At 42.4% G+C, this 14,714-nt stretch overlaps 1 protein-coding gene across 4 annotated transcripts in view; it reads left to right on the forward strand.

The window, feature by feature from the left end:
* USP22 (ubiquitin specific peptidase 22) overlaps positions 1-13,947 on the forward strand; it is a 96,483-nt gene extending 82,536 nt beyond the window's left edge. For 2 of the 4 annotated variants that reach the window (XM_039560117.1, XM_019281686.2), the window contains 7 exons: positions 1,016-1,121; positions 2,935-3,093; positions 5,174-5,300; positions 7,227-7,318; positions 8,748-8,810; positions 10,702-10,851; positions 12,763-13,947. In XM_039560117.1, the coding sequence (XP_039416051.1) occupies positions 1,016-1,121; positions 2,935-3,093; positions 5,174-5,300; positions 7,227-7,318; positions 8,748-8,810; positions 10,702-10,851; positions 12,763-12,805 (740 nt within the window). In that variant the 3' untranslated portion in view covers positions 12,806-13,947. The remainder of the gene's footprint in view (positions 1-1,015; positions 1,122-2,934; positions 3,094-5,173; positions 5,301-7,226; positions 7,319-8,747; positions 8,811-10,701; positions 10,852-12,762) is intronic. The other 2 variants (XM_039560116.1, XM_039560118.1) reach the window with 2 other exon arrangements.
* Positions 13,948-14,714: the final 767 nt, after the last annotated feature.

Consider the following 14,714-nt stretch of genomic DNA (forward strand, 5'->3'; position numbering starts at 1 on the left):
TGTAGCAGTTGCTGTTGAAGGAGATGGGAGATGTATTTTAAAAAATTAGCTGGTGCTGTGATATAGTTGATGTGTACATCTCTGATTGCAAGGCAAAGCCAGTTGCATCTGTCCTGCTCAAGGAAAATGAGCAGTGCCCAGTCTGGAAATCCAAGGAAAAGGGTATCGTTCTTAGCTCACCTGTGGGGAATGAAGGGAGAAGGCTTTGAAGCTGAGAACTGTGTGAAGAAGTGCTCGGTTGTTTAATACTCTGCTTATTGTGAGAAAGCTGAATTGGCTCAATCTCAGCGCTCAAATGCTAAAAATGACTCTGCACTCCTGGGACCTGCAGTGACAGTGCATGATACCTAAAAGATGGGAATGTGTTCACTGCGCCCCTGGGGAGCTCAGAGGATTAGTGTGCCTCTGGAGAAGCTGGAGGAGGACGCAGCATTATCTCCCCACTTAAGATAAGGAGAGCTTTTGTTTTCCCACTGACAAAAACCTGCATGGAAGGTGCATGTTGATGTTGAAAGGCCGGGATGGAGGCAGTGGGCTGAGGGAGAATGGCTCTTAACAAACCCTCTCCTCTCACTCTGCTCACAGAAGTTGACTGGGATAGAATTAAAAAGTAGCATTTGCTGAAGTTTCTTTTCTCTGTGAAGTTTAAATATTGATTTTCATTAACCACCTTGGCAACTCCTTTGTCTTAGGAGCTGATCTTTATGCCAGGCAGTGGAAAGCAAATCTCTGTAAAGGGAGATACCCTGAGCAAGGGTTTGGCTAAGAGCTGCTATGGCTTGAAGTTTCACCTCTACATTTAGTCACCTTCCGATTATCTTCTATATTTTTCAAGGAGTTCCCATCTTGTTCCCTTGTTTTCTTCAATGCACAGCTTTTGCAGGGTTCTGTATTATCCTTGTGAACTTGCAGTATAAGCTGGAGTTAGAAGGAGTTACTGGAGACACAGTCCAAGACAAACCACTCTTCCGTCAGAGGATTTTTGACTTCTAAGCCTGTGTTTGCATTCCTGCAGGTGATGATAATGGGAAGAAGGCCAACAACCCCAACCACTGTAACTGCATCATAGACCAAATCTTCACAGGTGGACTGCAGTCGGATGTTACCTGTCAAGTCTGCCAGTAAGTCACTTTTTCCTGACCCTGGGCTCTGCTTCAAATCTGCACCCCTCCACTGCAGTGCACTGAACCTTTCCTCTCTTGAATACCAATAAATACAAGCAAAACTCCAGAAAGACAAGAACTGTGTAAATGCAGCACCATGAGGCACCAGCCCAGATTTCCCAGAGAAGCTGTGGCTGCCCTATCCCTGGGAGTGTTCAGTGCCAGGCGGGATGGAGCTCTGAGCAGCCTGGTCTAGTGGAAGGTGTCCCTGCCCATGGCAAGGGCTGGAATGAGATGATGTTTAAGGTCTCTTCCAACCAAACCATCCTGGGATTCTATAATTCTATCAGCTAAATGTAATCAATTACCAGTTAACTGTCATATATTAAGAAATATCTAAAAAGCTGCCTGGAAAGTGCCACAGGTTTATGCACATAAATGTTTTACTACTCTGGAAAAGGTGGTTGTTTTCCAAGATCATAAGAAAAAGACTTCCAAGATCTCTTTGAATTTCGAAATACATAATTGCAATTATGTTTGAAGAAAATTATATAGAACCACATTTTCCTTCAGTCAGGAGCCTCATGTATCATCAGGAGAGGTCTCAAAGAGGCTGATACCCAATGTAATCTCAGGTACCAGGAAAAAAGCCTTTACAAGAGTATGGAAAAATGTATTTATTATTCTGCTCTGTACTGGAGCAAGTTGACTTTTCTTTGGAGATGTTTAGTGTTGCCATAGTGCAGAAGTCAGAGTTCTTGTTTTTTGTTCTGCCTTGCATTCTTGCTGTCCTGCACATGGGCTGGGCTTGCTTGAATCTGCTTTTATTCTCAGTTTCCTGGAGGGATTTGCAAAAGATTTACTGTGAGGAAAACATAGGAAATTTTGTTCTTTGCCAGGTAGAGCCACAGAATCCTTATGTGATAATGCAAAGCCTGATTTGTTATGACACAATATTAACATTGATGAAACTTTGACAAAAGAAGTTTTCTTCTAAAAACTGGTAACTTTTGCACAAATGAACCAGGGGATAAAGGCAGAATATTGAAGGCTTAATGAGATTGCAGAGTGAAAGACAGGAATTTTAGGGGAAAAGAGAACTCAAAAAATAAGCCTAACAGGGAGCTTAGACCCCTGAAGTTCTCTTAAAAATGTGGATGCTGGAAGAAAAGATTTGAGTCAATAGCAGTTAAAATTTTGAGCAGCTTTTTCCTCAGTCTGGCTCTTGGCTTGTCTTCAGCTGTCTTTAGAGAACTCTGATGGAGAACAAGAGCTACTCCTTGGTGCAGTTATTCTTTGGCCTCTCATATTCCAAAGGCTGTAGGAGATGCAGAGAGGAACTGCAAAGCTGAATTCAGTGCACTGCTGGACAGCAAAAGTATTTAAAAAGCTTTCTCTTTTTTGAGGTAGCCTTAAGCACCATCTTCCATGTCTTGAGCAGACAAGACCAGCTTCTAAACTAGTTGGATGGCACATAGGTATCGCAGATGTTGACTGGTTTATACTGGTCAGTAGTGCTTCTGTCTCAGAGCAGCTCTGCTTTAAGTCTCAGGGCTCCAGTGAGTGGGGAAGTGTCTTAAATACTTACATTTTGCATTTCACACATCATGTACATTTCCCCAAACATACAGCTCTTAAATACCAGGAAAACGATCAACTATGGGAAAACACTCTGAGCAGCTCTATTTTCTGTCATCTCTGAGTGCCCTCTAGGGGTGATGGAGATCCCAAAGTCCTTAAAATTAAGTACCTGGAGTGCACCCCAAAGCAAGAGAGCAGCTGTTCATTTGGCTTCCTTTAAAGGTGTATGAAACCATTCTCTTTTCCACAGTGGCGTTTCCACGACGATAGACCCGTTCTGGGACATCAGTTTGGATCTGCCAGGCTCTTCCACCCCGTTCTGGCCGCTGAGTCCGGGCAGCGATGGCAGTGTCGTGAATGGGGAAAGCCACGTGTCAGGCACCACCACCCTCACAGACTGCTTGCGAAGGTATGGCCTGGCACAAACACAGCTTGGGCTTGGAGAAAAGGAGTTTGGCTTCATCCCCTTCTCCAGGTGGCTCTGACCACTGGGATTAAGTGATGCTTTGTCACAGCTCTGTCCCCAAACATCATTTTTACACATATTTTAGTTGTTTGTATGTGAGAAAGTAAAAAGGCTCAGAGCAACACTAAGCACTCAAAGCCAGTTGCCACATGATGCAAGAAGAAAACAAATTTTGCATTGGCTGCTGCCAGGCAACGTGGTTTTACATGATCAAAATCACTAATGTCTGTCTCCATGTTCTTGGTTCTGGTGGCTGAGGAAGCACATGAAAAGAGTTTACATTGCATTTAATATTTATCTAAATTCTAACACCAAGTAGGAATCAGATTTTGCTCTAAGCAAAACTGAGAGTCAGCTACTGCCAGATGAGTTGCAGAGATGCCATTAAGGATTGAAGGAATGGAGCTTTCAAAAAGAAAAGGTAATTCTGAGCTTGAAACTTGGGCATCTTGGAAACAGGTACCTGGGGAGAAGGTTATGGCTTTCTGTACAGTTCACTTGGATCTTTCAGCAGATCTTAAAGTCATTCTCTTGTGGCAAATGCAGATATTTGCCTGAGGAAGAGATTACCTGGAGCCTGGGGCAAAGCTAATCTTCCTGAAATAAAAATTCATAGTCTCTAACATCTGATTTCTAATCTTCTTGACGCTGCTAAGATCAATAATTTTAAGGAAATGAGGGAATTACCACAAATGAAAAATTGCTAATGCAGGAATGCACCAAGAGGCAAAACCAGTCGAATTTTGGTGATGTTCTTCAACATAGACATTTGTAGAATCAAAGGTGATGATAGGGAAGGAAAAGCATCCAGGTTCAGAGATACTTTTAATACGGACTTTGGAAAGAAGTTGAACTCTAATGGATAAAGAGGATGGGTCTGTGTTTTTATCCAAAGGTTAGGAAGAAGGAAGGTGTGTAAGTTCATGTCAGTGTGGCCATGCAGCTGAATTTGACCTGAAGAAGGAAGGATTGAACAGGAATGTGACACAAAAATGGAAAGATAAGGGCATTCCAAACAATCAGAACAAGTTTATAAGCCTTTTTAGAGACTTAAGGGTAAACAAACATAAAGCAATGTTTTAAAACATTAAAACCAAACCAGAGGGTGATGACACATAGACCAGGTAGAGGAAATCTTAATTAAACAAGAGGCTGTGATGTCATTTAGTGCTGGAGGCTGCTTTGGCCACAGTCAGAAGGAGGGTGAAGGATGAGCTGACACCGTGTTGCCCTCACGTTCTTCGTGTGCATTAATGAAAAATTTTTAACCATATTTCAAAATATTTCATCTCAAAAATCCTGGTTGCAAGGCAGCCTCTGGGGAAATGGTTGATTGCCCTATGGAAGTCTAAACTTGGAAGAAAGGACTGAGCAGTCCAGGGTCCTGGCCTTTCTGTGCTGAGTTTCTGGAAAAGAGGGATTTTGCTTTAGTTCGTAGTGAGAGCATCGAGGCAGTCCATTTTCTGTGAGCACTTCCCTGTTCCCTAATGGTCTCTTCCCATGGCTCCTTTGAGCAGTTCTGTCTGAAAATTTTCAGAGAGATTTTTCTAGTTGTCAACAAAGGTTTTTTAGAAGGGTATGTGTATTTTAAAAAGAACTTTGTGTTTACAGGCCTTTCCATCTCAGAGCTTTGATCCCAGCCCTGGAGGGCTACAAGGTAGAATAGTGTGTTGCCAGAAGAGTGTCTTCCATATCAATGTTTTTGGGATCGAAAACAAAAGATCTTTCTTTGTTTTCTGTAGGAAAATGAGCTGTTCTGCTGTAGGAGATGAACTAACACTGAGCTCAGCTGCTGATTCACTTCAGTGCAAGTTAAGAGCAGTGATCAATGTCAGATTTGGATATCTGAGCCATAGCACTTTACATTATTATGGTTTTATTGTAGGTTTTTCCAAAATTTCTTAAAACCCAGTGACTCTTGTCTCTTGTGGTGCCAGTGATCCACAAGTAAAAGCATTTTCAGCAGGCATCAAAAATCATCTGATTGTTTTGTGCATTCCTTTGCTTTTCAATATTTTTTTAGGTTTACAAGGCCAGAACATCTAGGAAGCAGTGCCAAAATCAAATGTAGTGGTTGCCATAGCTACCAAGAATCTACCAAACAACTCACTATGAAGAAGTTACCCATTGTGGCCTGTTTTCATCTCAAAGTAAGTTCATGGGGGGCCAGCAGAGCAGAGGATGTGATTTCCTCTCTGAGGGGATGAGCTGAATTCCTGGACATGTCTTCTGGCTTTCACTGACTAAACTTTTCTGATATAAACTAATATAAAAAATAGCTTGCCTTGCCCAGCTAGATTTTCTGTTAAGATAGTGTTACATTATCTCTGAGGTAGCTTTGCAGTGTGTCTGGGGGAACTTGACCAACTTGAATCTAGAGACAAGATGGAGGGCTGGTCCAAAACCTGAACCAGCACAGAAACCAATCTCCAGTAACACTCCCTCATCCTGCATGGTACAATTTTTACACTTTTACTGAAAGAATGCCACTGTATTGAAGGAAAAGCGTGGAAAAGTTCTGGTATCAGTGGAGAAACATTACTGTATCTTCCCGACTGCAGTGAAGTTTTAAACATTTTAAACATCTCCAAAGCAGATGTCACGTGAAATCATGGCAGATAATGTCACAGTTGGGGCCCTTGGGTAGTTAAGTCCTGTACAATTTCTGTCTGAAATGTGATGTAAAGTGGGCAGCTGTCACAGCAGGTGAAGGTCATTCTGTGTCAAGAGGCAAAGGGTCCTTGGAAAGCCATGCCACGTCCTAGAAAAAGGTGTTACAGGTGGAAAGACTTCCCCTTCTAATTCACAGGCCTTCCCAGCCCTTGGGACAGTCATGCCTTCAGGTGTTCATCCCCATACACCATCATCTTCAGCTGCATCTTGAGCATTAACTGTGAGGATGTGCAATGTCACATGCCAAAGGTGTTATAGCCTGACTGGACGGGGTAAAAGCACAGTTCTGTTGTTTTAATTTGGCAGTTTCGGGTCTTCTGAAGGACATTCTTGCATCACTGAATTGAGGTTTCAGGAGTGCTTGGCTTTTGGAGGCAGTTTTGGGCTTTTGTTTTTGTTGCTATAGAGTAGTTAACAAGACACACCTTCATGATTCTGCTCTTGGAGCAAGTCAAGGTGAATGTTCTCTACTCTTTTCCTATACTTAATTCAGGATTTGTGTTATCCTAAATGACTGAAGATCTTCTGGAAAATAAATTACTTGTCCTAAGTGATTGTGCTGTCATGTCTATGCAAAATGCAAATTTCATTTCATGTGTTAAAGCAAGAGAGAAACACAAAAGATAAGAATTGCAGAAGTCTCAGCTTTTCACATCTGGATCTGTTGCTAGGGAATTGTTACAGCATCACAATTGGAAAATAATTAACTTGAAGTGTAAATAGAGCAGAATTTCTGAAATTGAAAGCTGCCTTTAAATAGAAACTCATTCATCTCTTTCTGGTATTTGTTCCTGTTTCCATTTAATGTTCAGTGAAGGAGACGAGGAGAGGATGGTGGGTATTGCAGGCCCCTTTTGGCTGAGGGACAAGGCTTTTTTTGTTAGCATTTTCCATTTTTTGCCTTAATTTGAATGGGTATTCCTATGTAGGCTTGATTCCTGTCACTTGAGATGATTGGATGGGTGGATTCAGTGTGTCAATCTGAAGGCAAGCTCCTGTTACCACCAGTTCTGTGAGCTGGGGTAGGCAGCAGCCATGGGTTTGAACAGCCCTAGTGCAAATGAACACTGCTTCGGGTAAAGCTGTGTGTGCTCTCCCTGTTTAATACAGTTTTTCTTTGGTGTCAGGTGGGAATAAGTTTGTATGCATAGATATCAAGGTAAATAATCTAATTAATACTGTATTAACATTGAGTCCCTAAATGGCGGTTTATTTTGCTGGTAGAAAAGTGTTGTTATTTACATGGGCATTCCCAGAGAGCTGGTAGGAAAAATCTGGAGCTGTCCCTGCATAGTGACTGCTAATGTGCTTTCATGTTACTGTTTCTAAGCTTAGGACATTTATAAAAAGACATAAAACTTAACCTTTTTCTAAAGAATAAACCTCTTGCTCTTTGCCTGCAGCGGTTTGAACACTCAGCCAAACTGAGGCGGAAGATCACTACGTATGTCTCGTTTCCACTGGAGCTGGACATGACACCTTTCATGGCTTCCAGGTGGGTACCAAGTCCAGAACCCCCCCACAGACCTGGGCAGAACTGGTTACCAGTTCATACATGTGCAGCACGAAACAAGGAGCATCCTTGAGGGTACAGAACAGTGTCTGTGGTGGTACTTCTGCCATGAGCTTCTCTGTGGAAGGTGTAGCTTGTCTAAACCCATTTTTAGATAAGCTGTTCAGTCTCATGTGCCAAAAAAGAATTTATTTTTAAACAGTGTGGTGGGGGGTTTTAATTAATGTGTGTTGTGTTTCTGGTTTCCTGTTAAATTTATAGACCCAGATCCCTGCTTTGGTCCCATCCCCTCAGTGCCCACCCACCTGCCATCCTGTGCAGTTGGCCAGAATAGAGCCAACCTAATCCCTAACTCAGTGTTCCTGAAGTTATAAAAATCCTTCCTCTTTATTCCTGCACATATGCAAATCTGGGGGGGTTGTTTAGTACCTTCACCTTCTGTTTAGAGAATGCTGCAAGAAGCAAAAACATAGTCCAGATTAAAATAAAACAGCAAGACTTCTCCCACCTCCCAGGTTTGTGGAAGACATGGCATTTATATAAATACACCTTCATGAAAGGAATTTAATCAGCTTAATTAAAAAGTATTTGTCAGATATTCCATGTAAATATGCAAGAGGATATTCAGACTTAATTTATATCTGAAGCAGTGCAGAAAGCCCCAAACCATGGTATCTCTTAACAGGGGACTCTATTTGATGCTGAAATTTTACTTACAATTTCATGCTTTGCCTGCACTCCTCATTTCCGAGGGAAGAAAGTAGATGCTTCTACCAAGAGAGAAAGGAGAGCCCTGAAGCTCTGTTAAATACTGTTATATTAAGAATATATGGTTTATTCCAATATATTCTGGAGATTTTGAGACTTCCTTGTTCTTCTGTGGTGAATTCTCCCTGGACAGAACAGGCTCTGATGATGAAAGGTATCCAGCATAATGCAATAGAGATGGGATAATCAGCAGGCATAACTCAGTAGTCTGAATTTTACCAGCTAAGAAATCAACAGCATAATCCTATTGCTGCTGTCAAAACATAAAATGAATTTACAAGTCAGAGCCGGGATGATTGACCCATCACAAGATAAAGGATTGATGTAATTAGATAATTTCCCGGGTTTCGAATACAAATCTTTCCTTAACCTGTTTTTAAGCTTTTTGGATAAAACATTTGATGTAAACAGATGTGTATTTGCAGCACTGAAGCTTTGACTAGGAGGAGAAATGGTGTTTGTGATGTAGCACTGCTGTGAGAGCAAGTAAAGCGTCTTTAGCATCGCAATCAGCCCTTTGCTGCTCAGCTGGAATAAGGACCTGGATTCAGCAAACAGGCTGTGTGTCATGTCAGACCAATTTCCTGGGTTTGGGAAGCCACTGCTTTAAGTGACTGGATTTTTGTGTGTATGTGTGTTGCAGTAAAGAGAGCAGAATGAACGGGCAGTACCAGCAGCCGACGGATAGTCTAAACAATGATAATAAGTAAGTGGTACATTCCATGACTCCTGTTGTGAAAGGTAGTTACCTTCTAGAAGGAGATGGTGTTGCTTTAAATCCTGCAGTGCCAGTGCATTACCATATCTGACAGCACAGTAAGTCTGAAATGTTGCAAAATAAAGCCTCACTCACTGCAGTTCCTGCCCTTCAGTGGGGCTGTGGCTCCTTCCAGAGCTGAGGGTGATACCCCCAGCAAATGGTCTGTGGGCAAAAGTAAATGCTGTGGTGACAGTATTTATTAGAAGGGATGGGTGTTTCCTTTAAATAATCCTCTTCCTATTGCAATGGCAAAGGGAGTTCCAGAGGACCAAAGAAAGTTAATAGAACACGGACACTCAAAGTCAGGAGTAGATGATCCCAGTAATCCTGGGGTGTATTGGTCAGGTATTGATTCCAGTCAGAATAAATGATGGATTGGTGTGGGACTTGATCAAGAATGTAAAATGGGTGTAATTGAAACCAATATCCATTGCTCTGGGAATAAAATGGTCACACAAACCTTACCTCTTCAGTTATCATTGCTGCTGTTGTGTATTTAAATTCAAGGCACTTCATTTGCCACTAAAAGTTTCAGTAAGAAACTGGAATCATACAAAAAATGTAAAACCAAACTAACCAGGTGTTAGTGCAGGTGTCATCCAGGCGGGTACCAGGCAGGTGTTCTGTGGGCCTACAGCTTGAATCATTAGGTATGGGGTGTTCAGTAGTGTTAGAAAAGGTCTGAAAGTAACACAGCTGATCACTCTTAAGGTTTGCACATGCCTTAAGTTGGAGAAGTTGTTAAAAATGAAGCAGATTTAGGCAATGAGAGCAGAGACATCTGGACTCCTCAGTGATCTGGGTGCCAAGAAACAGCTGGGGCAATGTCAGAATGCTCTAGCTGCACTGAAGGGTGCTGTCCATCCTAGTTGGACTCAAGGACTCCCCTAGAGAGGGTGGCTCTCAGTCAATGCCTCTGTAGGCAGTCAGTGAATCGGTGCCTTGTTGCGGCACTGCTGTGTCAAAAGAGTTCTGTGAATTTTGAACACGAGTAGGACAGTATCAAGTGAGATTAGAGAGATTATTTTACCATTGTGTAGCTGTGCTTGTATCACACACACAGTGTGAGGGCAGCATTTTATGAAAGAGTTAAAGAGAGTGGAAAATACTTGAGAAAGAGCCACTAGTCTATTTAAAAGACTAGAAACAAAATCTTACCTTAGAACAAAAGAGCCAAAGACTTCAGTCTTGCATTTTTAAAAGAAGAAAAGGAACAAGAAAATGAGAGCAACTTGATTATCAGTATCTTTTATGGAACATTGGTGTGCCTGCAAGTTTTCAGGCAAATGCACAGCAGCATCTGAGAGCTGGAAGTTGAGGCTGAATATATTCAGTATTTCAAAATAAGTACAGGCTTTGGAGATTAAGGACAGTTAATCAGTTCAGAAGTTTATCATTAGAAATATCTAAGATTATCTCCTTCTCCATACCTCAAATGCATTTTTTCTGGTTCACTAGATTAAATCAGGGAAGTAAAAGGTCAGACTGGATAGTCAGTGCTCCTCTTCAGGAATGCACCAATATTGATCTATTTTAGAAGAAAATTTGGTAACCGGTATTGGTAAAGTTGACAATGGTCACCAGACTGGAGAATTGTAGAAATAGCAAGACAGGAAAATAAAAATGTTTGGGTTTTTTTTCCCTGGGAAAGGGAAAGAAAGGAAAGAGGAGGGCAAGGCCACCCTCTTCCCAGCTAGGTTAAAGCTGGTGTTTTACTGACGGATCAGATCCTTTACCGTTGCTGTGTCTGTTCATGAGCAAAAGCTTCTGCCTGCCTGAAATGTCTGTTGTTTTCCCCCTTTTGATGCACGTATTGATGATCTGTTTTCTATCCCAGGTATTCCTTGTTTGCAGTAGTTAATCACCAGGGAACCTTGGAGAGTGGGCACTATACCAGCTTCATCCGGCAGCACAAGGACCAGTGGTTCAAGTGTGATGATGCCATTATCACCAAGGCAAGCATTAAGGATGTGCTAGACAGTGAAGGGTAAGTGGTCACCTGGGAAGGGGAAAGGAAGGGAAACTTTGACCTTTGTTGGGTTTTTCTTACTTTAAAAAAACCCCTTGTAATAACAGAGAAGGATAATTTCTCTCTTGAATATCCCCTGTAATGCTCAGTGCTTCAGCGTTGAGACTGCACAATTACATTTATACATAATTGCTTTATAACCCTGGATTTGCTGAGGGAAGGGGAAGGATGGGGGACATCAGGTGACTCTGCAGAGTCTGGAACTGGTGCTCATGTCCAAACTCTTGCTAATGGAAGGGATTCTGAAAACCAAAGTGATGTGATGTGATGTGATCACTCAGTGCAGGAGCAGTGCTTATCCCAATGACACAATCCAGTCTGTGCCTGCAGAACTTTTGGATTATTGTGAGTTTAAAAGATTTGAAGAAAAGCCATTAAGGAAGTGCTGTGACCCAGAATGGCAAAGCTCTATGGGAGGCAGGTAGAGAACATGAGCTGTTTCTTAGCTCATGGCTTTAAATTAATCTCAAATTGACATTATGGCTTCAGATATTTGTATTCCACAACTTTTGGGAGCACAAAGCAGTATTTATCAAGGGAAGCACTGGGGACTGGTGTATGTTCCAAGAGAAAAGCAACTTAAAATCTGAAGTCTTCATTTTGCATTTTCAATTATGGACTTGGTACTGCAGAGATAAGCCTTTACCATTCTTGTTTTAATTATTCATGACATTTTCAAGGATTGCTGCAGGCACAATGTTCAGGTTGTAATTTTTTTAATAGATTTTCCCGTTTTTTCTTTTTTCAAACTTCAATCGGGAAGTAAAACCAGAGATCTGTAATACCTGAATTTTAGTGTTAAGTGACTTGACAGGGAGCTTCTGCTTTGAGGTGAGCAGAGAAATGAGTTTGTTGTAATTCAGTAACAAGTGGCTCTGCTCAGGTGGGGTTATGTCCATGGAAGAAGCTGCCGGAGGCAAGGAGGAGAGGATGTACGACACAACTATTGCCCATAGAGGCTGGTTTGAGCTTTGATGCATTTCCCTGGTTCAGATAAAGGCTGACACAGTAGCTCTGCGTCATGTGAGGGAATCCATAGTGCTTGGATGGAATTACAACAGTTGGAATGCCTCAGAAGTGCTCTGAGGACTCACCAATGGCTGCATCAGTGTGGGAACAGGGTTGTGTAGAGATCAGTCCCCTTCTTCTGTGTGACTGCTGAGGGGCTGGGCTCCCTTCTGTATCAGTACACACACAGTAATTAGGGACAGGAAGAATTTCATCCTTTAAAACACCAGATTTGAGTACAGATTGAGACATCAGATACTTGACTGGGACATGAGTGTTCACCCACATGGCTGCTGCTTCATTCTGCTTCCATACCAGTAAATGGGAGGCAATTTGTAATAATCCTGCTCTGATCTCTGGAAATGTGACACTGAAGCAACAGTTGCATCTTAAAGCACCTTTATTTTGTGTCACATTAGTGTTAAATGGTTGTTGCCTGTCTGGGCACCAACACAGTCCAGTCTTCCAGGGTTTTCAGGTCCTGAGTAGATTTTTCAAGGTTTGACTCTTTCATAGAATCATAGAATGGCCTGGCTAAGAAGAGACCTTAAATCTCATCTCACTCCAACCCCCTGCCATGGGCAGGGACATCTTTCACTATCCCAGGTTGCTCCAAGCCCTGTCCTCCAGGGATGGGGCATCCATGGAACTCCTCTTTGATACACAGCTGTTCAGTTCCCTGAGTTGCTGGTAAAATTATGTTATCTGGCTTCTGGCCTTCTCATCCCTGGTTAGTGTCCCTGGAATCACCTCAAGTTGAAAAGAAAACCAAAATTAACAGCCCTCGTGTTTTATGGTTACCTCAATGGAAACTTATCTGCTCCAGCACAGAGCTGACACTGTCCCTCTGCTCTCTTCCAGATATTTGCTGTTCTATCACAAACAGTTCCTGGAGTATGAATAGCCTTACCCAGCAGCTTGTCAGATATAAACAAGGAAGAAACAGCGCAAGCCTTCTGAATCGACACACAAACCTACCTGAAATGAAAAGACCCATTACAAACCAACTCGCACTGAGCTGTAACAGGACCTACTTGACACTGACTCACAGCCTGGAGAGTGAGAAATGAACAATGTCCGACGTGTGTGCGGTCCCACGAGGACAGAAAGGGGGAAAAGAGGCTGCAGTCAGTCACTTAACAGAGGAAATATAACATGAAAGGAATGCTCTGGGTGGGGGAAATGGGAGCAGAGGAGTCCGGGCACTGGTACATCTCCTGTGTTCCTCCAAAATGTGTGTGGGAAGGCAAAGGGTTCTACCCTCATCTCCATAAAGCATCTTCTCCATTTGGTGCTTCAGCTCCAACGACCAATCATATAACAGTTAAAATTAAAAATCCAAACCCATTTTTTTATGCATATGGGTCTGAAAGCAGTAGAGTGGAGGAGGAGGGGATGAGACAACTAAAGGACTTTGCAAGTATCTTTTTATTTGTGAATTTTAGTTATTAAATAAATACAGTATGAAACTATTAGGCTCTTTTGTTTCCAACAACCGTAAAAGAAATCCTGGATTGTGGAACTGAAGCTGCAGTACTCAGACAGGTTTTCAAGCATGCCTGCTTGCACAGGTAATGTTCAATGCCATCGGACTGCTCATCGAAAGCATCAGCACAGATTCTGTTGTTTGAGCCCTTTTTGTTTTGTTTTCTATAAATAGCTATTTTCTTAATTTTTTTCCTTTTATTCCCTTTTTTCACAAGAATGAAATTCATAAATGCAACCATCAGTAAAAATGAATGAATTGGCGTGTTTATACTGTAAGAGTGGTCTTGGTTCTTTTTGGTTTGTTTTTTTTTTTTAAATCTTGTGAATAAGTTTGAATTTCTCAAAAGCGCTTGTTTTGTTGTTGCTGTTTTGGTTTGTTTTTTTCCTCTGCTGCCTTCCAAAGGTGGATTTATATATATCTGACACTTGAGAGAACCTCAGTGGTGAAAAATGTACCATCTGTTGGGAACGGTCGCTGCTGGGGCAGCTTTGAGCGATGGATCTGCTGCTATTGAGCCCTTCTGCAGTGCTCTAAGTAAACAACACATTTTCCTGGTATGTGCTAGGCTGGTATTGGTTCCTTGTATCCTCCCACATGGATTAACTCTTCACGTGCTCTTCTCCTCTTGCAGAGGCACAGCCTGTGTGTTGGTGTTCTCAGCTTGCAGCTCTGGGGCCTTTCCTCCCCCTCCATCACTGTGTCAAGGTACCAGCAGGAGCTGCTCGTGCTGGATCTCACTCTCAGGAGCTTGGGCTGGGGGTGGAATAGCAGCCTGGGAGAGAAAGCCTTCAGAACAGAGCTGGAAGAGCAAAAATAGCTTCATCTCCCTTGTGGAGAGGGCAAAGTGTCAGTTGGGCACTGTGTAAATTGGTGTCAGACCCAAAGTCACAGAATGGTTTGGGTTCGACTTTCAGGATCATCTCATTCCACCCCCTGCCGTGGGCAGGGAGACTTTCCACTATCCCAGGTTGCTCCAAGCCCTGTCCAACCTGGCCTTGGATATTTCAGGGATGGGGCAGCCACAGCTTCTCTGATCTGTAACCTCTGCACAAATCCCCAGGCAGCCATTCCTTGGCTTTGCCAGTGTGGAAAAGCAGGGAGGGATCTAATCCTTTAGGAATGAGGTACAGGTTTCTGACCTACCTGAGACACAGTCTGATAAACAGAAAAATAGGAAAATAAGGAAATTGAGTATGTTTGGTTTTTAAATGAGCATCTTACAAGAGCACCTGAACAGAAAGACGGTGGAATTCTTGATTTGCACACAGACTGGAAGAGTCCGAGGAGGTTTTGTACATCAAGAGGTTGCTGTGACAGGGCAGGG

The sequence above is a fragment of the Corvus cornix genome, chromosome 14, assembly GCF_000738735.6.
Source record: "Corvus cornix cornix isolate S_Up_H32 chromosome 14, ASM73873v5, whole genome shotgun sequence".
Classification (NCBI taxonomy): Eukaryota; Metazoa; Chordata; class Aves; order Passeriformes; family Corvidae; genus Corvus; species Corvus cornix.